The sequence below is a fragment of the Sander vitreus genome, chromosome 2 (genome assembly GCF_031162955.1).
Source record: "Sander vitreus isolate 19-12246 chromosome 2, sanVit1, whole genome shotgun sequence".
In the NCBI taxonomy this organism is placed as follows: Eukaryota; Metazoa; Chordata; class Actinopteri; order Perciformes; family Percidae; genus Sander; species Sander vitreus.
Genome location: NC_135856.1, coordinates 8,837,360 through 8,862,799, shown reverse-complemented (window position 1 = coordinate 8,862,799; position 25,440 = coordinate 8,837,360). Strand labels below are relative to the sequence as shown.

The 25,440-nt window shown below is 41.6% G+C and overlaps 1 protein-coding gene across 4 annotated transcripts in view; it reads left to right on the top strand.

Annotated features, from left to right (window-relative positions):
• The window catches only part of LOC144534177 (protein tweety homolog 3-like), a 27,901-nt gene extending 2,483 nt beyond the window's left edge, over nt 1-25,418 (top strand). Inside the window, exons 3-15 of one of the 4 annotated variants that reach the window (XM_078275959.1) lie at nt 6,372-6,568; nt 12,273-12,384; nt 12,480-12,700; nt 13,315-13,410; nt 13,561-13,633; nt 13,769-13,844; nt 15,516-15,571; nt 15,759-15,851; nt 16,043-16,135; nt 16,216-16,352; nt 18,224-18,397; nt 20,255-20,330; nt 22,107-25,418. In XM_078275959.1, coding sequence (XP_078132085.1) covers nt 6,372-6,568; nt 12,273-12,384; nt 12,480-12,700; nt 13,315-13,410; nt 13,561-13,633; nt 13,769-13,844; nt 15,516-15,571; nt 15,759-15,851; nt 16,043-16,135; nt 16,216-16,352; nt 18,224-18,397; nt 20,255-20,330; nt 22,107-22,241 — 1,539 coding nt within the window. In that variant the 3' untranslated portion in view covers nt 22,242-25,418. Of the gene's footprint in view, nt 1-6,371; nt 6,569-12,272; nt 12,385-12,479; nt 12,701-13,314; nt 13,411-13,560; nt 13,634-13,768; nt 13,845-15,515; nt 15,572-15,758; nt 15,852-16,042; nt 16,136-16,215; nt 16,353-18,223; nt 18,398-20,254; nt 20,331-21,299; nt 21,690-22,106 lie in introns of those variants that run through there. The other 3 variants (XM_078275968.1, XM_078275981.1, XM_078275976.1) reach the window with 3 other exon arrangements.
• The last annotated feature ends 22 nt before the right edge of the window (nt 25,419-25,440 follow it).

Sequence of the window (25,440 nt, the reverse complement as noted above, 5' to 3'; positions counted from 1 at the left end):
AAGTTTAAGTAATTTATAATGCCAAATGCCAAATATTTTCTGGTTCCAGTTTCTTCTGCTTGTATATCATTGTGAATTTAACACATATGGGCTTTGGACAAGCAATTTAAAGACACGATGGACATTTTCACTATTTCCTGACATTTTATTGGATTAATGATTAATCAATGTAAAGAAAAAATGATTAGGAACCAAAAGCAATCATTAGAAGTATTTAAAAGCATCAAACTAATTGCAGTCGTTCTGTGATAAAACACTGACTGAGTCTGCAGCGCTGCCTTAGAAAGCAGCTCCATCTCAGAGAGGGGCTTTGGCCCAGTTTTGCTGCATTTCATTTGAATCCTCAAACAAGGTGACTTCCAGGTCTCTGCACCAGAAAACACAGCCCTGCGAACCCACACAAAGCCGAAACACATCGTTTAGAATCCCACATTTCATGGGCTGCAGTCACCCCTCAATGTAGTTTGCTGACATGTATGGAGAGAGGAGGGAGGGCGTGCAAGTTCAAGAGCTGAGCGTGGGAAGGCACCCACGGCCATGAACAAGGGAGGGAGATGGGAACTGGAGAGAGAAGCAGGGAGAGAGGAGGAGTGTGAAAGATAAAAAGAGACTGATTGGAGGCGAGATGAGAGAGAGAGAGAGAGAGAGAGAGAGAGGGCTAGATGAGCCATGGGAGGTGCTTCTAAATTGCCAAATAGCCACTTCCTGCGAGCTATTCAGTGTTTCACTAAGGGCCTTTGTGAGAGTGTGTGTCAATGTGTGCGACCACTGGAATTTTAAGGACCCCCTTTTTAGACTAATCACATCCTGACATATTTTAACAGACGGGGCTGTTTCTATGTCACTGAGCATCCTGCACTATGATCATATGTTTGTTTGTACGTTATTTGTAGCAGTTGTGCATATATGTTGTATGTATACATGCCACATACAGTATGTTCACTTTCTGTGTCAGTGCGTATTTAGCACTTTGTGTTGTTTGTCGAGGTGAGGTCACAGATCTCCCTCGGGTTGTGTGTTTGCATGTGTTATTGTGTGTGTGTGTGTGTGTGTGTGTGTGTGTGTGTGTGTGTGTGTGAATATAGGGGTTCTATTCAGGGTGAAATCATTAATTCTGGCTAGACGGGGGGAGGGAGGGATAGAGGGTGAGAAGAACAAGAAGAAGGAGGTTGAATTGGATTGGGGGAGGGGCGGAGGGAGGGAAAGGGGGGATAGAGAGTGGGAAGGGGAGGGCTGTAGTCTGTTGTGAAAGAATGCTCTCTTTCTTTCTTTCTTTCTTTCCTTCTTTCTTTCACTCTTTCACTGAAGCTCGTCTTTAGATTGGCTCAGTATATCTGTCTCAAAGGCTTTCATGCATCCACTCATCCAGCTGAGAAACACACACACACACACACACACACACACACACACACACACACACACACACACACACACACACAGTGTCCTTCAGTGCACTGAGTCCGTCATCACAACACTCACACACTCCCACACAATAGAGAGAGATTCTTCTGTGTAGTGTTTTTCTTTCTGATGTGATTTTTCACAGCTTCATTTGCATTCAGCTCTTGAGGTCCGAAGCTGCTCAATACTTTCTTCTCACACAGTGTCACTCACTCACTCACTCACTCACTCACTCACTCACTCACTCACTCACTCACTCACTCACTCACTCACTAATTCTATTCTATGCAGAAGTTTTTTTCTGTAAAACAAACAATGAAAACCCGTTTAGGTTTTATTCACAAGAGCAGTTGGTCTCTGATGACTTTGACTTTATTTGGGATGCTGACTTCATCTCTTTTTGCAAGAAAACTGTTTTCTTATTTTCCTGAGGAGCTGAAATAGGAGCTCTTATCCTGAGGTTCTGCAAGAAATTGGAATATCTTGCGTGTCTATCTGTGTGTGTGTGTGCGTGTGTCCTTCTGTTTGTATTGTAGAATCGCAGAGTCAGCTACCAGCCACAGTAAAACAGCTGCAGAACATTACAGATGAATCATGTGACCAGTAATAACACATATTCCCAGCTGTGGAAAGTAAGTCTGTAATTGGTATTTTGAAAAGTATACTACAGTTTGCACAGTGGAAGACATTGTCTCATAGCATTTTTTAAAGGATCAAAGTGCATCAGTATCAAACGGTGCTACTCTTGAATCTTTTTTGTGTTTAAAATTAGAAATATGCTTGGCTGGTTATCAAAGGCCTTTGTCTGAATACAGATTTTGCAGTTAGTGTTTTGGTTGCTCTTTGACCCAGTACAGTAATACAGGTGAATATTAGCAGAATGTACTTGAGGTCAGTCAGCGCCTCAGGAAAGAAGTTGAGAGGATAGTAGGCTAGGCTTGACTACAGAGTGACACACAGGCAGGAAGAATGCAAGGACAACTCACTGAGGTGGAAGTGATTGATCCTGTCAGCTCAAACACACAACAGGCGTGCACGTACACACACTTAAATGGACAGATTGAAAGTAGATCACTGCGCCTGGGCGTTAAAACATTTAGCCCCTCCTCCAACCTGCAAGCCGACCTCCAGTAATGTTGATGTGCACACACACACGCACACACACACACACACACACACACACACACACACACACACACACACACACACACACACACACACACACACACATGCACAACCAAGCTCACCATGCTTATTAGTAGCTAATTGATCCAAGCTTAATCTGCTCTGATGGTTTGTCAGCCTGGCAGTTAATCTAGCGGCCATCATACACAGTGGTAGCAGAGTGAAGTGGCTGCACAGACTTGGACCTCAGTCCGATTTTAAGTTTAACATTAAGCCCATACACCAGACATCAACAGTGCTGGATCATCTGGTGTTGCTTTATATGCACACTTGTACTGACCTGATTAGTTGATTGGCAGTTTTGAGTGCCAGACATTCAGTGGTCACAGCTTCTCAAATGTAAGCATTCCCTGCTTGTCTTTGTTTTATCACTGCAAATTAAGTACATTTGTGTTTATGAGTCAAGCAAAGATCGAGCAATCACTATGGGCTTTGTGTAATTGTGATGGGCATTTACTAGAATAGCTAGAATAAAAGGTTTTCAATAAAAAAATTGCTGATTTTAATTTCGTAAAGCTGAAGGTCACATTGTTTTTGTTTTATTCGACCAAGAATGTAAAACCCAAAGATAATATAATAATATAATAATTATTATATATGACTAAAAAAGTGCTTGATAAATGACTGAAATGATTAATTGATTATCAAAATAGTTGGCAGTTAGTTTTCTCCTGATTGTGTGAAGTGACTAATTGCTCTACAGTTCTCTACTCTGCTACTTCATTAATACAAATAATATGGTTTCTTTATCATATCACTATCCTCTACATATCACTCTAGCCATCATCCCATTATCACTTTTAGCATGATTTATGATAAATAGATGCCATGAAAACATCCATGGTTACATAGCGTGAGGTTTCATTCTCACTCTGCAAAGCTTAATGCATTTTACTCTCTATGGTATTAAGCCCTAACGTTTATTTTAAAGATACAAGAGGTCAAACAATGCATTAGAAGAGAACAGAGCGCCTTGACTCTAGCACTAAGCCTATAGATAATATAGCATGGGATAATACCAGAGACCAGGAATCTACAGAGCTTATCTCCCCCTCCTCTCCCCTCAGGATCCTCTCCTTCCATCCTCCACTCATCTTCTTTAACCTGTTGGAGAAAAGCAGTCTGGGAAAATGCAATCAACCGATTTCCTCTCACTCAGCCCGGCTTTATCAACTGCTTTCCCATGAGAAAATAATAATGTGGTAATGACAGAAACAGAATTGACACATAAATGCAGGCCTTTCCTTATGGTTTATTGTGCATCACTTAATAATATTTAAACTAAGATTGTCCCCACCACCTGTTTAGTGTGAATATTTAAAGTTAATGTCAATGCTTGTAATGTATTCTAGCTGTAGGCCTGTAGTTAGAGACCTCAGACAATAGAAGTACTTTGATACCTCAGCAGGGACAGAGAGTTGTGGTTTGGACTGCTGTTGGAAGATTAGCCCTCTTCTCTCCCCTCAGATGTCACATTACACCACTGCAGATCACATCCAAGTATATATATCATATTGTATCCTTTCTACTGTAGTGTCCTAGTGACCCACTAGCCTGGCTGGGTTGGCTGTAGCCCTCCAGATTTGATGCAGTGCCCTTTGCTGGCCTGGTTATACATCTGCCAGAGTCCACACTTTACTTGGAAATGCTGACCGTATTAGGCTGCATTGTTTCTCAGTGTGAAAAGAGATTTGTGCCTTCGAAGACAAGCTAGTGACAGCATAACAGCTGACTCTAGTGTGACTCATTAGTCTGAGCAGTTATTTCTGTGATGTTTCTGAAATTCAGGAATTTCCTAGGAAAAACAGCATGCCAAGTCAGGCTACAGATATAAGAAGCCATCTTTGACATAAGCAACAGATCACATTTTGCATTAAAAAAATAAATTATTCTTAATGGAGATATCAGTGTTTTTAGCCATGCAGCAATATGGGTCAGTTGGTTGGTTGGTCCACCACTTTGGTCTGCCATATCTCAACAATTATTAGATGGATTGCTAGGACATTTTGTACAGACATTCATGGTAGCCAGAGGATGAATTGTAATGACTTTGGTGACCTCTTTTCTTTTTCATCAGGTCATATAGTGCTGATATGATGATGACCTGAAAAGGTTTATGACCAAATACCTGCACAGTTAATGACATTTCCTTTCTGTTTAGTGCTAATTAGCAAAACATTATACCTGCGAAACATCACCATGTTAGCATTGTCATGTGTCAGCGAGCATGGCTGTAGACATTTAGTGTTGTTAACCCAGAAACAGGGGTTCCCAACCTTTTTGCCTTGTGACCCCTCAAAATGAAAGTCTTCTTGCAACCCCGGTTGCAAATGTCTACTGATTGTGACCAGTTCAGTTTTTCTTTTCCTCTTGTTTATTTAATACTTTTTCGAGGCCTGAGAAGGTAAAATGATCCAGCATTTCACAAGAAAGAAATGCAACGATGAGAGGAAAGTCAGAAAAACGACCCCTCAGATATATCTACATACATCTTTATACTTTTATACTTTTGGGGGTCCTGACTTCTAAGTTGGGACTGCGCCAGGATATTATGCTTTACTTTACCAAGATTGCATCCCTGATATAGGCTTACTTTAGGAAACATATTTAATGCGTTTTTGAATATGATGTAAATGTTGGCACATTCACACTGGTGAATTCATTTGACACTCGTCCAATACACACGCATATTTACAGTAGAGTTGCACAAATTGCCGCAGGGGTGAGGAAATTGCTGGCTGGCGGTGAGGAAAAATCAGGTCAGCACAAAAACCAGTAGTTAAGAAGCCTGGTAAGTCGGGAAGTCTGTGAGGATCTTAGAGGTGGAGTCAGATATTGTTATCATCCATGGAGGAGTCCCCAGAATCACACTGTTGCAGTTTCTAGCAGAACGGTGGCCCAATTCCTTTTGTCTACTGTAAGTAGTCTAGCAGGTGGACATTTTGGTTTTCCAGAAACGTGTCTTTGTCTCTCCAAGGTCCTGCAGTACAATGACTTTTCCAGACACTCCCAGCTGGGAAAGAACTAACATTGCAGTGTGTGTGTGTGTGTGTGTGTGTGTGTGTGTGTGTGTGTGTGTGTGTGTGTGTGTGTGTGTGTGTGTGTGTGTGTGTGTGTGTGATATAAAAAGATTTTATCAGTTCCAGGCAAATTGTTGTTACAGCCCTGATATCTGTCTTTACCCATGTCTCCCCTTTTTTGTGTTCAGTTCAGTCATCTTCTTTCACATCTTCTTCCTTTTCTGTCTCTCTAGCCTGTTCCAAATTTACCGCCCTCTCTCACTTCTCCTTCTGTCTGCCCCCCCCTTCCCCTCCTTTACACTTCAAAGCTTTTGGAGGGTGTGTGATCTTTGTGGTGGGTCTCTAGCGCACACAGCTCCCCAACTGCATCGCTTCCGCTCACTCCATGGAGGTGTGCGTGTTTGATGGTGTGCAAATGTGTTTTTCATGGTATCCATCAAACACCTATTTAACAGCTACTATTTTCTGGCCTCAAATAGCTGGAGAGAGGAACACAATTTGTCTATCTGTGCGTGTCTCTCTGCACTGGAAAAACGAAATCATGTCTTCGGTCGGTCTTTGTCTCTGGTTTCTGCTCATATCAGCTAATTTGCTTCCTGTATATCTGAGCCACTTCCTAAACTGTCCCCTGTGATAAGGACTGAATCGAGCTCAAAGTTCGACAGAAAAAGTACAACATAAACCGTATATTATGACATCATAAACTGTTTGTTGCCACTAATTGTTTTTTTTTCTTCTTCTTTTCTCAATCCCTCTTCTCTCTAGTCCATTTTGCTGCTTGGGGCTGTGGCGTTGCTGTGTTTGGGCCTGGACCTCCTCTTCCTCCTCTTCTACTCATTCTGGCTTTGCTGCCGGCGACGCAAGAGTAACGACTCCTCGCACTCCCACACGCACTCCCATCAGCCCAGCGCCGACTGCTGCTGCACCGCCTGGTGCGTCATCATCGCCACGCTCGTCTGCAGGTGAGAGGTCATACCATTACAGTAACACACCGTCTATACAGTCATAATAAAAATGTGTATTTAACTATATGATTTGTTTTCATAACATTGCTTGAGTGACAAAAACGTTGATACATTTAATCATTCTCAAAGGAATTGCCCTGTAGCCTCAAGTGGGGTTTCTAACCTTTCTCTGGATTGATTGGGGCAGGATTGGCACCGATTTGCTGGCTCTGTGTAACACAGCCTTAACTAAACTAAAACTACTACTGCACAAGACACACACTATGTTTGAGTCACATAGTTACCCATTTCCTTGCATTAATAGTTATTTTTCCTTCCACCTACTGCTACGGTGCTCTTCTGTGAGTTTTGGAAAGAATAATGGATACTAAACAGAAGTCCCCAGTCTGAGGAAACTGTATAAACATTTTCAAATGGTGTGATAATGTCAAAAATGTATTCATGCCATCAAGCAGAAAACACGACTGCTTTTGTCACTTTTTGCTAAAGCCAGCATTTTGGTGATACAAGGTTTTCACCGGACAGCATCCATATGTACTTGACATAAATAGTGTAAATCTGCCTACATTGCACCTGTCAAGTCCACTCAGTCTTCTTTAAGCAAGAAAGCCCATGTGGTGTTACCGGGAGCCAGGCAGGTGGTTTATCTGACTCTGAAAGTTGTGTACACTGTGAGATCTTTCACCCAATCGACCCAGCAGCAGGCTGGAGAGTATTTTGACCGGCGGTACTGGGCTGTGTGGACTCTGCCCTTCTTTGCACACACAGACATACAAACTATTCCTCTTTTATTTACTCCCTCATCGCTTTTCTGACCCCCCTCTCCAGACCTGTTCCCCCTCTCTTCCCCTTTTCTTCATCTCTTTTAGTCCCCCTCCGATATTTATTATTTCTCTCTGATCGTCCTTCTCCCTGGCCTAGAAAGGTTGCCATGGAGACAGAAGCAGATTTGATTCAGAGACGAGAAATGAATTATACAGTCAGGGGGAGCTGTGTGTGTGTGTATGTGTGTGTGTGTGTGTGTGTGTGTGTGTGTGTGTGTGTGTGTTGGCGTGACTCAGTGCTGAGTGTTTTTGCAGCTCTTAATATTTTATGATTAGCTATAAAATTTCTTATTGAATATTTGATATGAATCTCTGTGTGTGTGTGTGTGTGTGTGTGTTTTTGTGTGTGCGTGTGTGCTCATGAGATTCTTTGTCAACAATTTAATATGACATCATACTTTATTTTTGGACACCAACCACATGTGGACTTCCTCCATTTATGTGCAGGTGCAGTGTGTTTGGTTTGGATAATAGAAGCTTTACTATTGTGCTACATATATATATATATATATATCATATAATCAGCTGATACTATCAGCACTATATATATATATATACATAGTGCTGAAAGGATCAGCTGATTAATGGATTAGTCGATCAACAGAAAATGAATCAAAAGTTTTGATTATCAAACACTCTTTTAAGTCAATTATTAAGAAAAAGATCTTTCCAGTTTCTCAAGAATAAATTTAATTTCTGAGTTTCAGATAGTTGGCCACAATCAAGTAATTCTAAGATGTTGTAGGCTGTGGGAACTTATGTTTTTCTCTTTTTTTCTGACATTTTATAGGCAGAATGATTCCTTTATTAGTTATTAGCTAAAATTATCGAGATATTACTCAATGACAATAATAATTGGGGATATGTCTTTTTTTTCTCTCCCAGTGCTGTTTCCTATATGTCAACTCAGAGTATCTGCCATACCAAGTACTCATGCAATACCAGTGCTCACTTTTCCCCAGATTTAAATACGATTTATCACACTGCTCGGAACTCGTTCATTTTTTATGTGAGGTGACATGAGGCCAGGGATGCTGTTGCAATCAGAACTGAAACTCGCAACTGGCTGTGACTGAATAAATGTAACTGACAGCTCTAACACTGAGACTTCTATTAAACTATTTCAAGTTATCATTCCTAAAATTTCAGTTCTGGTTGATTTGGCAACACCCATGGTTACTGTTTACTGTACGGAATTTGAATCCAGCATGGGAATGGTGGACATCACCAGTAATGATCAAAGCTACTAAATAGAGAGGTTATTACAGAATGTAAATATGTTCATTAATTGCTGAAAAAATGCCAACAATACTTAAAGGGATATTTCACCGTTGGAAAGATGAATATATCTTTACATTGGGTCACTTATGTAGTAGAAATGTGAAATTCTTTTAGAAATTGGTGGCTTCTAGGCCGAGAAAAGCCAGAAAATGTGTTTTTGGCTCATGTGGATGAAAGACACCAAATCCCAGAATGCACTTGCTTCGCTGCTTTAGCGTCTACTCCCAAGCCACGCCTACAGTTTACAGACAGACAGTGAGACAGTCAACTCAACTTTAGTGTGTTTTATTGTCATTCCAACCATATACACGAAACAACGTTTCACCGTGGCTCAATTGGTTACACAATTAAAATATATAAAAACGACATTATATAAAAACGACATACAAAACAGGATATATTCAGTGCACACACATGATATGCTCCGTAAAGTTCAGCTAACACATAGCTACTAACATTAGCGCTTAGTGGGCTGTATCACCGAGTATAAAAATGTGCGTTTCAATGTAGAATGGTCGGCATTTAACAGTCACAAACTCCACCAGCAGTTAGCATTTAGTTGGATACAAGAACCCCATTTCTGCACCAGTCCGTGTTAACACAGCCCGCCTCCACTAGCTAGTCTTACCCGGCGATAGAGCAGCCGGCCTGATAGCTGGATAGTCCGATACAGCAATTGTTTCCACAACAACAGTCTCTGAACTCGCGTTGGGAGTTTCGTTGAAGTTGGATATAGTCCAATTTGTTGTCTAATGAGTGGACACTTGCAAGCAGGATTGATGGAACAGGTGGCCGACTAGCATTAGTTTTTCACTGGCAAACTCGTTCAGCGTTCCCCGCTGATGATGTCCCTTCACCGGCCAGAGGCATCGAGCAACACCGCTGGTCTCCATAGCCGGCGGGTGGAGCTGTGTCGAGTATTCCGTCTGTGTCCTGCATATTCTCCGATCTGTAACAATGTATCCCGGTGGTACACGTGTGCGGTAGTTTGAATTCACATAATTGTTGTTCTAAAATTTCCTTCGGGATGAATAAATCTATCTATCTAAAGTTTTGATGCTGACAAGCCACTAAACTACACGAGGATTCAAGATGGCTGACACTCGTTTTGGTTTGTGAAATTTCAGAGAATGCTGACAGTCCAACCCCCAATGGGCGGGTTGGAAATATGCGTAAGTAGGGCTGTAGTCCATTGCCTCTGGGCAAAAAATCTTCCGATGATGCAAAAATCGTCGTTTTACGTCATCGGAAGATTTTTTTCCAGACCCACAATACAGAGATCTCTCCTCTCAGGGGGATATGAGGGAGGGAAGCACAGTCATTCAAAAATACTACCGTGTTTCTACTGAGACAAAGCTTAATGCTAAATTGGTGAAGTATCCCTTTAATATCAAAAATGGTGTTTGATAATGAACATATTAAGGATTGTAACTTTGTATGTGGATCGGTTAAAGCAACACTATGTAACTTTTAGCTGCAGCTGTAGTTCCAATGAGAGAACCTGTAGGGGGACCGAAGCGGGAAAAGTTACATAGTGTTGCTTTAAGGAATGGCTGATACCCGACGTGCTAATTAAAGCTATAGTGCGTAGTTTCTGTTGCCCCCATGAGGAATTCTAAGTAATGACAACAAAACTGTCGGTGCGTCCACATTAGAGTGCGGATCGGGCCGCATTTTTCTGTCCGAGCCCGGCCCGAGCCCGATAGGCATTAAGATATTTATGTCCGAGCCTGACCCGAGCCCGACACAGTTAAAATCAAATTTTTTTCTCATACTAATGACACATACGTTTGTTTGTGTGGAAAGCCCGCTTTTATTAAGCAACTGTAGCAAGGCATTCGGAAATGTCAACAGGTGAGCGCATCAGCACACACGGGGCAACAAGCGCACGTTAACACAGGTGCGCACCTACATAATAAGCTTTTTAAAATTGAAAATGTTCAATGCCTTATCGCGCTGATGTGACCGAGCCCGACCCGAACATAATTTCTAACTATCTATCCATCCTCTAGTCCACATGATACAAGCCTTCCATGACTGCCCCCCCCACCTATGTAACTGTATGTAAGATGTCATTTGGCATAGCAATGTCATAACTTGATACTGTATTTCACTCCTCCCGAGAGTCTTTTATTCAGTTTAATTAATTTCTCGGTGTTCCGATACTCCCTTCAATCTTATCAGGCCACATGGCTTTCCCACAGACAGTAAGGAAGAGCAGAACACAATGCCATTCATGACCTTAAGGTCTCTACACATATTTTGGACAAAATATCCTACACTGTACAACTAATTGGGTGCTTTTATTTTGGATCAGGTTGGTTTGGACTTGAACTCATCATGGACCCAATTTTGACTGACTACAACATTTACTGTCTCATCTGCTGAGCTTCAGCTGTGTGCATTTCAGGGTGCTCATTTAGGTACGGCAGAGCATTTTTAGCGTTATGATGTTAGTCCATTTCAGTGAAAAATTGACTGAAGCGGAGACTAAAGCAGTGCTCCATCTTTCTCAGTTTGCAACATTCAGAACAGGTTGCTGTTTCTCAAAGGAATAATAGTGATGTATGCGGTTTTTCTATGTGAGTAAACAAGAGTGGAGGGAGATGATTTACTGTTAGACTGAGATGACACTTTAATGTGCCTCCATGCCTTAGTCTGTTTTGCTTGTCAAGTCTGTTTCCCTCTGTTTTTGTCGTTTTATGTCACATGAACACATAAAGTCCCTCGTAAAGCTCTAAAACACACACACTTACACAAAGGCGTGTGTGTAAACCAGCTGTAACATGGGGGCTACTTAAGATCTAATGGGCTAGAATAAATTGCCTTAACAATGGCCATAAATTTCTCTCCACAAATCTGTCTGTTGTGTGCAGACAGAGACATAATCAATACAAAGAGTGCAGTCATACACACACATGCATATATACAGTACACAAAGAGAAAAGAGGGGGCTACAAGAGCTTTACAGGGTGAGTGAGAAAATAAGAGCATCGTGGGGAGGGGCTGTGTGGGGAAAGAGGGTTACAGTAGATGTGAAATAGAAGAAATAGAGAGTGTAAAGGAGATTTCTTTGGAAGTGATTGTGTTGGGTGGACGAGGGGTTAGTTGTGGTGTGAACGTGGTTAAGGAGTACATGGTTTTTGAAGAAAGGGTGTTGGGGCCAGGAACCTCAGATAATCTAGCATGTGTCGTGTGAATGTGGATGCAGAGCTGCAGAAGGATCATGTAATGTGCGATCTGGTGACCCAATTGTTTCATTGTGTGTGTGTGTGTGTGTGTGTGTGTGTGTGTGTGTGTGTGTGTGTGTGTGAGAATCATTTCTGGTATTGTAGTCCTGTGCCTACTGGAGGCCGGATGGTGACACCAAAGCAATGAGCTCAGCATCGCCTGTTGCTGGTTAACAGAGGAACTGCACTTGATACCTTCACTGCTGCAGTTTTGTTGTTTTTGAATGTGTGTATCACTGTGAGAAAAGGAGAAAGAAAAAAACACATTTTTGAACTTATTCACCCATATTGATTCACTTGATGCCATCTGATGGCTGAATTAATCATTGTGTTAACACTTGGCACTTCCTGTTTTCTGTCTCCCAGCGCTGGCATTGCTGTAGGATTCTACGGAAATGGGGAGTCGAGTGATGGGGCCAATCGTTTGGCGTACTCCCTCCGTCATGCCAACCGCACCGTGTCAGGGGTGGAGAAACTGGTGAGTAACCTGTTGTATCCTTACATTTGTTTTTCTCAGGATTAAGGGATTCCTGGCAGTTTTAAGGTTAATTTCTCTTTCCTGTTAATGTCCAGGTGTCAGACAGTGCCCTAGCCTTAAACCAGACAGTGGAGGAGAACTTAGTCCAGTTGGAGACAGCTTTCCAGGAGCAGACAGACTACGTGTCCATCGTCCAAAAGCTGCAGGGACAGCTGGACGAGCTGGTAAGGCTGATGGTGGATATTCCCTTCTGGTCCAATACTGAAGTTTCCCTGGAGGACTTGGCCCGCAAGACGGAAGCTTTTGATTTTTACAGGTCAGTACTAACAACTAATGCTATGTGTTTGTAATGCAAAAAGTATCTGCTGGACTGAAAACTGATCTGTTCAGGGGGAATTCAACAAAGTTATGGTATGATGTTTTTATATTACAATGCATCCAGTATTATACCACGGTTTTTGCTAAGGCAGGGCAGCTTTATTTGTATAGCACATTTCAGCAACAAGGCAGTTCAAAGTGCTTTACATTAAACATGAAAGAGCAGTTTAAAACAGTTAAAAATAGACACACCTTAAATAGAATAAGACAAGATATGAAATACAAGAATAAAAGTTACAGTGCAGTATAAGAAATGAACAATTATTTAAAGAAGCATAACAAAAGAAGTCTTCAGCAGATGGGAAATCATTTCAGACTGGCTGGAGGGTGCAAGGTAAAACCATTAAAATGTACAACTCTAGCCATGATCTGATTGTGACCCTGGTATATGGGAAATGTCCTTCATGGTGCGTGTTAAAGGATTAATTTGCTCAGTCCCAAAAGACTACCACCCTCTACTTTATGGCCGATGTGTTTTTCTTCTTTGTAGTGTGTTATGAAATATCCCCTATTTGTATGAAACACTGTGGTTGTACATATGTATGTGTACAGGTGGCTGGGGTACCTTAGCCTGCTGCTGTTTGATGTACTCATTTGTCTTCTGGTGCTCTTCGGCCTGATACGCAACTCTAGAGGCACTCTGATAGGGTAAGCTACTTCACATCATACCCCAAACGTTGCACCTATTGGATGAGCCAAATCCTTCCTAGACTCTGAATCTGGGTCTGTTTAAACTGTGTAATGCAAGTCATGTTGGTCAGCTGAATCTTTAAAAATATGTATTCGTGTGTCCTTCAGAGTGTGTCTGCTGGGTGTTTTGACTCTGATAATCAGCTGGGGGTCTCTCGGCCTGGAACTGGCTGTCGCTGCTGTAAGTGTAACCATGGCAACATTGCAGAGCTCTCTGGCTCTGCAATGATGTAATCTTGTCTCAGTGCTCGAGCGCGTGTGTTCAGCATGGATGTAACTTTAACCTGATGTGTAATGTGTGTTTACCCTCTTACAGTCAGCCAGCGACTTCTGCGTTTCCCCGGATACCTACATCACCAGGGTAACCAAGGAAAACGCTGTCATCAACCAAGGTATGCAGACAAGAAAATACAGAACCAGTGAACTGGTTTCAAGCTGTTTCTATGGTTTTTGTACTAGAAAACACTGTTTCCAAAACCTTTAGGCTTGTGAATCGTAAAATGTCCATTGTTGTGAGCACTTAGATAGATAGATAGATAGATAGATAGATAGATAGGTAGGTAGGTAGGTAGATAGGTAGGTAGATAGATAGATAGATAGGTAGATAGATAGATAGATAGGTAGGTAGATAGGTAGATAGATAGATATATAGATAGATAGCACTTCAACCAAAGACTACCTCAGATTGTTATATTTGAGTATTTTTAGAGGCCTGAAGAGATGAAACAATCCAGTATTTCATAAGAAAAAAAAACAAAGATTCTGTGTACCATTCTCAGTTCACAACTGCTCATATTTATGACAACTGGGGATGATTTAGGCTTGCCACTGCTGTAGAAAGACTACACATTTTATAATGTGTGATTGGTAGTGTTATTTATAATACTGGAATTTGAGAAATGATGGATTAAGATAGGATTGGTCAATGGACTTAGCCTGGGAAAACCCTGACGAACTTCCGGCAAATTTGAGATTTGCTCTGCAGTCAGTCTGGCCAAGAGCCCATTCAAGCCCATTTCCAATTTTTCCAAATCGAGGCACCAATCACAACCGTTGAGGCGGGCTTTACACGATGACGATAGCGCAGCGACGGCGAGCAGCTTGTTGTTTACATTCAACATGACGGCCACCGAAGCGCAGCAACCCGTTGATGCCGCTGTAGCGGCTACGTCACCCGGATCGTTGGTCTGATTGGTTGAGCAGCGTCCATTGGTGACGCCCCTTTGGAAATGGGCTGTGAATGAAGCTTGCCCAGACCCACTCTCATTTACAACTGAGAAGGGTCTGGTGTCAACCAGGCTACAATGGACTGCTCATAGGCAGATAATGTAGTTTGACAAATAAGCAGAAAGATTTTTAGTATTCACACTGACAGTTGAATCTCACCCTGACATGTCGCTTCTATTTTAAGAAACAAGTGTGTGCATTGTAGTGTATCCAAGGGGATTGTGTTTGACTGACACTCTGGTATCTAAAAGCTCTTACTCTCTCTCTGCTGACTGCAGTGCATCAGCAATCCTACACGCTCCCCCAGCTCGCTCTTCCTCCTGCCTCTCCTGAATGTGAAAAAAAAAAAATATATATATATATATATATATATATATATATAATCGTCAGAGCACATTTTGGCTTTTTCACTTAGGATCATTATCTGATTTGTTCTCTCTCTTCATCCTTTTATATCCCTCTTTACCTCTCAATTGCTCCCTTTCTTCCTCTCCCTGCCTCACTTCTCTCTTTGCACTCATCTAATGAGTTCTGTTGTCTGTCAGTTGTTTCCGCTCTGTAGAGCACAGATGTTGCCTCTGTAACACACACACACACACACACACACACACACACACACACACACACACACACACACACACACACACACACACACACACACACACACAATTATGCCTGAGTAATACTGCTAACAAGCCTCCATAGAGAGCTTGTAGGCTTAGAATGTCTTCATACATACTGTGATAGTGTTTGCCTTTCGTTCATTAAACTCTATATTTTAAATGTACTGTATGTGTAAGTATTCTATTGACATGTATTTATTGATGAATTCCCAGATATTCTGCAGTATTACCTGAGGTGCAGCCCTGGCCAAATTAACCCATTTCAGCAGGTAACTTCACCCTCTTGTTGAAGTTATTCTTTTGATTGTTTTTATAGAATGCATTCCTCTTTGGTTCCTTTATTGTAGGTGATTTACCTTCTTAAATCTGTAAAGCAATCAAATAACCCAAATATATATTTGTGTCTGTGTTTTTTTCCCCATTTGTGTCTCTTGTGTCTCTCTGTATGTTTTGTAGAGGCTGTCAGGGAGTCACAAAGCATTGGTGGAGATGCAGGATGATGTGGCAGAGCTACTGAGATCAGCAACACGTGACCATGCCAACACCAAGGTGTGTGTGCTTGTGTGTGCAATGATCTGTAGCTCTTTATTTTTATGGATGAGTGGATTTGCGTTAGTGGGAGCGTGATAAAAGTGTCGGTTACGAAAGTGCCACGTGTTTATCTGCTGTGTTGAGGACGTACATGAAGGCGGATATCTATATTTGAGCACGCGAGTGTAACCTTTGTTTCTTGTGTGCAGGGGAGTCTGGAGCAAATCCAGTCTGTACTGAATTCCACCGAGGTTGGTCTTCACCAGCTGACTGCTCTGGTCGACTGCCGCAGCCTACACATGGTGAGTCACTTTGTGTTAAAAGAGAAAACTCCTCAAATCCAAGACTTTCTTCACAACTGACTCCTCTCCTCTCCGTGTAGGACTACGTTCAGGCATTGACTGGGCTGTGTTATGACGGGGTGGAGGGTGTCATCTACCTGGTTCTCTTCTCCTTTGTCACTGCTCTGATGTTCTCCTCCATTGTGTGCAGTGTGCCACATACCTGGCCTGGCAAGAGGTAACACACACACATACAGTCTCTCTCACAAACACGCAAGACTCGCACAAGCATTTACATTTCAAAATCTATCTCTTTAGTTAATCTGTGCACTAACAGCTAACATGTTACTTGTTCTAACTTCGTAATTGTTTAACTCAATTCATCTTATGACCTGAAAACAGTGGGAAAGGCCCATAAAGAATCTACTCGGTGCCCATGCATGTCACTCTTTAAGTGTTTTTGCCTCCTGGGCTGTTGTATCCTTCCGTACGTCTTCTTGCCTGTCTTTGCATCTATCCAGTTTTGTTTATTTTATTGTTTGCCGTCTGGCTGATTGTTTGTTTCTATGTTTGTACTTATCTCTCATTTTCTTTTCTCCGCTGTGGACTTGGAGCAACCAGTGTTGTGTTAGATTGTGTGTCACCACGTTTTTTTTTTCTGTGCCCCACTTCCTCCTTCTGTTCCGTCCCTTCCTCCTCTCTCCCTGTCCTGATTTGGAAACGCTTTGGGCTTCAGCGAATGATGGTGGATATCAAGGACATTAAATGACCCTATGGTCCGATAAACGGCCCGTCCAAATAGCCATTCAAACAAACAAATAATTATCAATGCAAAGAGCTCTAGACTATCCATGCAGTAACGAGTTTCACTCTGGTGAACGATTTGAATTATGAAACAGCTGTGCCATAATAGTGGTGTTTTACGCTTGTTTGTTGGGTGTGAATTACCAGCAATGCTAATGCATGGCCCAGCAGGTATTAAACAATAATCCACAATGGCCCAGAATTTAGCAAGAATAACTGCTCATGGGGTTGGTTGCATATTAGGCTGACTGTGCTGCAACTGCAGTCTGTTTGATGGGCTGCACAGCTTAGCTCTTTTTTGGTTGCCTGAGTGAAATACCTCCATCTGGTGGCCACTCAATGCAGTAACTACTGTTGTGCCTCATGTCTCTGTTGACATACTGTCACGCCCTGCTAAATAACAGTGTGTAAACAGTATGTGCTTCATACAGCTCCCTCCCTCTTTACTTCTTTGAAACATTACCAGCCTGATGCGACTTGTTAGTGTGTAGATAGCTGGTATAGGCTTCCAAAAAATAACAAAGAAGACAAAAATATATAGTCTTGATAGTAGGGGCTTGTACATGTATTTTGTGGTTGACCCATACGTTGTAGAAGCCAGTACATTTCTGTAGCCAGAGATCCAACTTCCAAATCAGCACATATCTTATTTGATGCCTCATTCTGTTACGTTGCTGGCCGTTTTACATTTTTGACCATTTTATGTCTGAAAATGGTTTGACCAAACCAGCCATGTTATCGCCTTTTTTTCCTGATGTTTTTGCTTTAAGTTTTATGGGGCACTCAGTGATGCATGAAGTACTTGAAAGAAAATGGATTTTTGAAATTTAAAATGGACAATAATTATCAGTAGCGAATCCTCTATGTCAAAAGAGGATGACTGCATGAAGAAAATGTCTGCATGTTTCTACATATTAAGAGAACTTTGAGGATATGGAAGAGTCTACTATCTTCATACAGTTGAATATTATGTAACCCAAGAATAAACAGCTTCATGGGTCCACTCTGGGCTGTGTAGTAATGTTAGAGACCCCACTGTACTTGTAGTGGACCTGTTTTGTAGATGAATGCTGCCCATGTTCCTTTTCTTCTTGTTCAGCTGCTTTGGTGCTGAAGGCATGGCCTTACCCAGTCTTTTGTATCAGGGGACTCCACATAGTACAAGTACACCTTCCCCTCTCCTAACCTCCTCTTCAACCACTTGTTTACACTCTGTTGTCTCTCTCGGATCTCCCTCCCCTCTACCTTTTCCCCTCCTATCCATCATGCCCTCTCGTGCCCTGCCCTTACCCTGACCAATTGAAGGACGGATGAGGAAGACGGAGAGGATGAGTCGGGTGCCTCACGGGGCGGTGTGCACGATAACCTGTACCGCGTTCACATGCCCAGTCTCTACAGCTGTGGCTCCAGCTACGGTAGCGAAGCTAGCCTGCCCGCTACAGCCCACACTGTCAGCAATGCCCCCGTCACTGAATACATGTGAGTTAGCACCCACCGCTAGCTAGAGGCTAGCAGGATCAATACACTGCCTGCCATAGGTAGCTGATGCTTGCCCCCCCCTTCCTCCCCCCGTGACCCAGACTAGCAGCATAGCAACTCTCACTGCCTGCAATATGATAAGTTAGAATAGCTAGTTTTTTGCTCTGTATGGCTCGCATGTCCCTCGTGACATATTGTCAGCAATATTTCTCTCAGTAAATTACATCTCTTTACTAGCTTTCCCTTTATTGCTGATAGAAAAATTGCTGCCTGCTGTATCAGCCAGCCATCCAGTTTCAGTCCACAATGTTAGCAGAAAACCTGTTAAAACAGAATTCTCACTCGCCATAGTACAAAGTAATACTTTCACCCTGCTTGCTACGTGTTACAGTTTGCCAAAGGACTGCTTGCTCTGAATACAACACATAATAGAGAAGAGAAATAAGCATATATACCTCTAGTCTGCCACTGCTTGCTACTATTTTAGCTGTAAGCTAATTAAGTTCTATGTGGACATTTTTTTAATTCTGCAGAAATAAGAAATGACAGTACAGTACCTGTATTATGCAGTATTGTGAGTTTTTTTTTTTTTACCATTAAAGGACCATGTTTTTCATGTTTTGGGCCATTAATAAATCCTGTATGCTTAACAATACCGACTATGTTTCAAAGCATACAGTAGGGTTTTTAGAGGGATTTTTTTCCTTTCACATAGCCAGTCAGTTTTGGTCCATTCCAGAATAGTTTGGAATTTGACACTTGCCTGAGAAATGTAGCTAATCCCTTAAAGTGAATATTAGCTTTTTTAGTCAAAGTTAAGCTATCATTGCATGATTATACAGTTGTGAGCATATTTATTTTTTCCTTGTCATGCTTGTGGAATCTGACATTCAAGAACAATAGTCAGCTGCCAGCAGCAAGACTACCAGCTGCCAAAGGACCAGACATACAGTAGACCTATACTTTGGAAAATGATTTGGCAGTAAAGTCAACTATACATTTATAGTTAATGGACCAAAACATAGAAAACCACTTATTTGTCCTTTAAGTACAACAATCTTAATTTTTTTTATTTTAAACTGAAACAGAGCTTTAAATACTGAACAATGATCAATGTGTGTTTATGTCAAGCTACCTGGGTACAAATACGTTTTACTAGTTTAAAAACGTTGGACTGTTTTAGGTCATTTTGATTTATTTTCCTTGTGGGAACTCTCCCGTAAATATCTCTTTGCATTAATACTGTAAGCTGAACCATGTTCCTTCAGTTTTTTTCAGACATTCATTATCTACCTAAGGTGTAAAGGAGTCTGACTGTCAACATCAGTGATCAGTTAGTTGTGCTGTTGTACATAAAATACAAGAGATCATAGAGATAGCCCTTATTTGACTCTCTTTTAAATTGTGCTTGCAAGGGGCATTTGAAGCTTAATGAAAGAATATTTTATGTTTGAGTCGGTTTTTTTTAATCCTTTAATAGTTACAAATTACCAATATATATACTTTTTTTTTTACAATTTGTGCCTAAGACCAGTTTCCTGTGGGTACACACTCACACTGATAAAAGTACTATTTTACTGAGCCAGTTTCCCATTGTTAGACTAAATGTTTGTCTTTTGTGCATTGTTAGGAAGGAATGTTAACTATGTCGGACTGTGGCAGAGGTGTTTAACCCCTGGCTATGTGGTACCACCAAGCTTAAGTTCCTGACTTGTAATTATTACTGAGGCCATTTGTCAGAGAGTCATTAAGTCGTAATCTTGAGCAGACCACAGATGGACAAAAGATCAACGGCTCAACAACTGAGTACCAGTGGCAGGGTGACCACATGCAGTAACCTCTTATTCTATAATGCAGGAGCCAGAACGCAAACTTTCAGAACCCTCGGTGTGAGAACACCCCCTTGATTGGCAGGGAGTCCCCTCCACCCTCTGTAAGTGCACACTTTCTAGAACACACTCTCCCTCCACTATCTTCCAATACCCACAGTGCAGCTGGGAAATATTCAAAAACCGCAGAACCCACAGAGATGGCTTTTTTAAAAAAAAAATTAATTATAATTTAAGAATGTAACGAACGATGCATGGTGTTGATAAATGCATTATATGTCTGATGTTTTTATGGCGTGCCAGTGTGGATATTGGAAGGTAGCCCCCTATCCCTACACCACTGCAAGTGTCCTCTGTGCTCAAACTAGACCGTGATCATAGATCGCCTTTATGAAGGTCATTTTGGCAGCCTGGGATAACTGGAAGATTGAAAAGAAGTCTGTTGGTAGTAGGATTTGCACTTGCACTTACGCTTGCCTCTTTTTTTTGTTTTTTGTTAGACACAAAGTTGTCCTCTATTTCTGATGTAAAACGTCTGGTTGGTTGTGAGGAGAACTTGTAGACCACTTGACAACAGATGACCAGTTCAGAGACATCATTGAGAGAACCTCTTGGGATTTTTCTAATATTTAGAACTGTAGTACATCAACCTTTTATCTTCAACACCAGATATTCTGGCTTTGACAAGGTGCTGCTGGGCCTGTAGTTGTGGATGTTGTTCCATGCAGTATCAAGTGTATACATTTGGGGCTACAATGCTGTGAACTGACACAATTTAATCCACAAATCTAGCAATTATTACTTCATGTCAACTGGCCGTACCCTGCAGTGAAGATGAAAGATATTAGATTTTGAGCCCAAACCTCTAAACTTCCTGCTCCCCCTCCCCCCCCCCCCCCCCTTCCCTGTTCCCACAGTGTGTCTATGTGTGCATTTTCTTGTCGAGGTGTATGTGTCCTCTGTTTCTGTGCCCCCTCACCCTTCACCATTAAACAGTGACAGGAGCACACGTTTCCCACCTCCACTGTTGAACTGTAGTGCCCACCAAAATGGCCACGATTTGTCATTCTTAGGCAGGGCTGTCGACCCGGCTGCTGCCCAGAGTGCTCACCCATCATCAGCGTCTGCAGTGATGTGGAAACCAGACCTCCGACAGTAACTAGCTAGCTGCTCACAAACCACTAACTCATACCAGGCTAACCTACTACATCAGAACTAGAGCACTAACTACAACAACAACAACAACTGACAAAATGGACCACATCTGCTAATTTACAATAACATCATCCAGACCTAATCAGCTGTTATATAACAAATGTAATCAAACCCCCGGCTGTCCAAATGACTGGTCAAAGTATTTCTGCTGTACCTGTTTGTGTTTGTTTACCTCACACGTCGTAATCCTATCTATCTATCTATCTATCTATCTATCTATCTATCTATCTATCTATCTATCTATCTATCTATCTATCTATCTATCTATCTATCTATCTATCTATCTATCTGTCTGTCTATCTGTCTATCTATCTATCTATCTGTCTATCTGTCTCTCTATCTGTCTCTCTATCTGTCTATCTATCTATCTATCTATCTATCTATCTATCTATCTATCTATCTATCTATCTATCTATTTGTCTGTCTGTCACAACCATTCACATTTAACTGAGACTGTTTCTACAGTCATTATTGTATTCTTCAGTTTAAATAAGGCTGGATCATAATCTATACATGTTTTCCTCTTCTCTCCTGCTTCTAATTTTATCCCACTTCAATTTCTCCCTCTGGTTGTCTTCTTCCCTGACATATTTCCCTCTGTCACCCACCTCTTCCTTTACTCCACCTCTATCCCCTCCTTTTGTCGTCACTGTCCATCTGTTCAGTACACCTCCAGTATGAGAGCAAAGTACCTGGCTACCAACCGACCGGACCAGAACCGACGCTCCGTTCCCAACGACCAACTGGACCCAGCTAGCCGGGCTCACCCCACTGCCCGACCACAGTCCTCAGTCCACTAGAAACTGTCCACAGAACTGCAACAGTCCACCCCAGTACTGCCTAAATCCAGTTTTCACAGCCAATAACAATAATAATATCCAACTCAGCGTTCACCAGAGCTCAACCAGAGCGCAGCGTTTAAAGCACCAACAGGACCCACTGAATTACACCGACCGGTTCACCAGAAACAACACAGCAAGTCAGAACTCAACCAAGCACCTCAGCAAAGGACTGCACTTTGAAGATCGACTTCTACAAAATTATCCAAAAGTTAAAAAGCTGAAGCGCATCTCAGAAAATGTGTACTCCTCTTCTTAGTGGACACACACACACACACACACACACACACACACACCCCAAGCTGCTCGTTCCTCCACTGCTGTGATGGATCAGCCCACATACTCACAATGCACAGCAACTAAAGCGCCTTGGCTCTGTCTCCAGTTTCTTCTACTACTTTTCAGTTCTCTACCCCTCCACTGGGATCCGTACACTGTCCTCCAGTGGAGACAGCTCTCACTACTCAATCCCCTGAGACTTTTTACATTCAGACCACACACACACACACACACACACACACACACACACACACACACACACACACACACACACACACACACACACACACACACACACACACACACACACACACACTGTACAGACCTGTAAATAGTAAACGTGTGCTTTACTCTGATTTCATGAGAAGTGGACTGTTGAATCATTACTGGTAATGTGGTGTGCTGCGTGTTTATCATGGAACTTTTTGCTGTATCTACTGTAACATGCACCACCATCATTTCAACGTTTGGGGGCCACCTCTTTGCGCATTTGCTCCCTCTCCCTCACGCACACACGCGCACACACACACACACACACACACACACACACACACACACACACACACACACACACACACATACACATAGACGGACACATCTGGATAAATAATAAGCCAGTGAATTAGAAAGCCATGTTTAGATAAAAACAGTACCACCACATCCTCTTTAGCTTAACATTGTCGTCTAACTAGGACTTGAATCGTGAGCTCGAAAAGTGTGTCCACGTCTCTTTCTGTATTTGTTTACATGCACATACAGTACACATGTCGATTAAGGCATTTTTAACATGAGCCAGGAATCCTGCTGTGGAATAACTAACTGTTTTGAATTTTGGGGATTGAAGCGAGAGACAAAGGACATGAAAAGGCTCAACCTGTGCCAAAAAAACTGAATAATGAGGGATGCCTGATTCTGTCCTCTTCTTCTACTGCCTCCACGTCTCAAAAAAGGGAAAAAGAACTTGGAATCGTGGAATGTTTTCCTGACACTTGAAAAAGGAAAACGATGGACAGAAATCAGTTAAGACTCACTGCAAATTGCGACTACACATTTGCCAGGTGCTATGTAAGCCAGTCAAGATCCCAGAAGACGATCAGGACTGAGGAGGGACAGAAACGTTTTTGTTTTTTTTATTACTTTAATGTTTTGTTTTCATTCAGGGATGTGATCAGGAACATAAAAAGCAGTAAAAAATAAAACAACTTTCATCATTACTGAAAGGAAGTTGTGTCCCGAGTCCTGAAAAAAATCATGTCCCTAATAAATAATGTTACATAAAAGTGTTTCAAAATGAAGGAAAGTGGGTGTTTTTTATGTTTTATCATAAGCTGAATTCAGGATGTGATACTGTGACCAAGTAGTATTCTGTTTCTTCTTCTATACTGTTTTTTTCTCTCTTCCTCTGCTTTTATTTTGGTAACTGGTGATCTTGGATCAACCTTTAGTCAACAGTTGTGAGTCTATCTTATTTTATTTATTTTTTTTTACCCACAAGCACAAATTCTCTTCGAGGTGACTTTGCGAGATGGAGAAGTAAAACACACTGCCTGGGACACTGCCAGTGGTTTTTCCTCCCGCTCTAAAACTCTCTGTACAGTGTATAAAAACTGTATTCGTGAACCCGTGTGTGTGACATCACTGCAGTGTGATTGACTATTGCTCTATCTCAGTGTTACTGTGTGTAAGTACAGTGAACAGTGTCTGACTGGCAACAAGCAAGGGCAAGCCTATCTAGCCTGAGTCATTTCTACACAGACGCCACGCATGCCCTCATACACATGCATTGAAACACGCACACACACACACACACACACACACACACACACACACACACACACATACACACATATACATACATGCTGTACAGACATTTACATTAAATACACACACCACAGTTTCTTATAAAAACCCATCTTTCCCTACTTTTGTCCTGTTTACATTCACATATAGAGCTGTAGTAACTGCACGCCCTCCCACAGCTGTGACATCACTACTGATAACCATTTGCATTATGGGTGATGTAGTAGGTAGTAACCGCATTTCAGAGAAACCTGGAATCTAGTAATTAGCTGAGTGAGCAGAGCCCTAACATTCAAACACCTTTCAACCACCATTCCTGTATTTGAGCATTTTAATATTGTATTAATAATCAATGACCACTTCTCGTATTAGCGAGACAATCTTAAACTTGTGATTTTACTAGAAAGAAAATGTCCATGTTATGGTAACAATGCTACCTATGGTCTAGTACTTTACAGTGTTTTTTTTGCACCATAAATGCAAACAATGTTAAGATCTGTGGGACTAGTCACTGATTAATGGCCTTTCATAATGTTTTTAAATCTTACAACACTCTTCATATCACAACATGTTTTTTTTTTTCTTTCCTTTTTTTCTCTCTCTGTCGTGTAAAAAACAAACTTTAAAGATAAAATAATAGCTAGCTGTTTTGTAGGAGAATAAAGGCAAGAGCAGCGTTTTTCCTCTCTTATTAATGGTGAATGACTCTCTGTCTTGCAATGTTTTAATAAAACCAGTGTAATCTGCACACCTGACTTTAAGTTGTATTTGAATTCCTGGAATTTGAATTGGGATTTAACCAATCTGGTGCAGTCTGCTGTCTTGATGGGGAAAAAAAAGATTTAAGAGTCCGCCATGTTTGTGTGTATATGTGGTCATTTTCAGGAGTTCAAGTACACCTGTGTCCAGATGTGACAGACAAACAATGTTTTCTATGGCTGTTTTTATTTTTGGTTTAACTAAGATATTAATGATGTACATGTCAAAACTGTGGTAATGATCATTCAGCCTGGAATAAATGTTTAAAAAAAAGAAATTAAAGCAACTTTAACATACTGACCAAGACTGCGGGTTCTTTTTA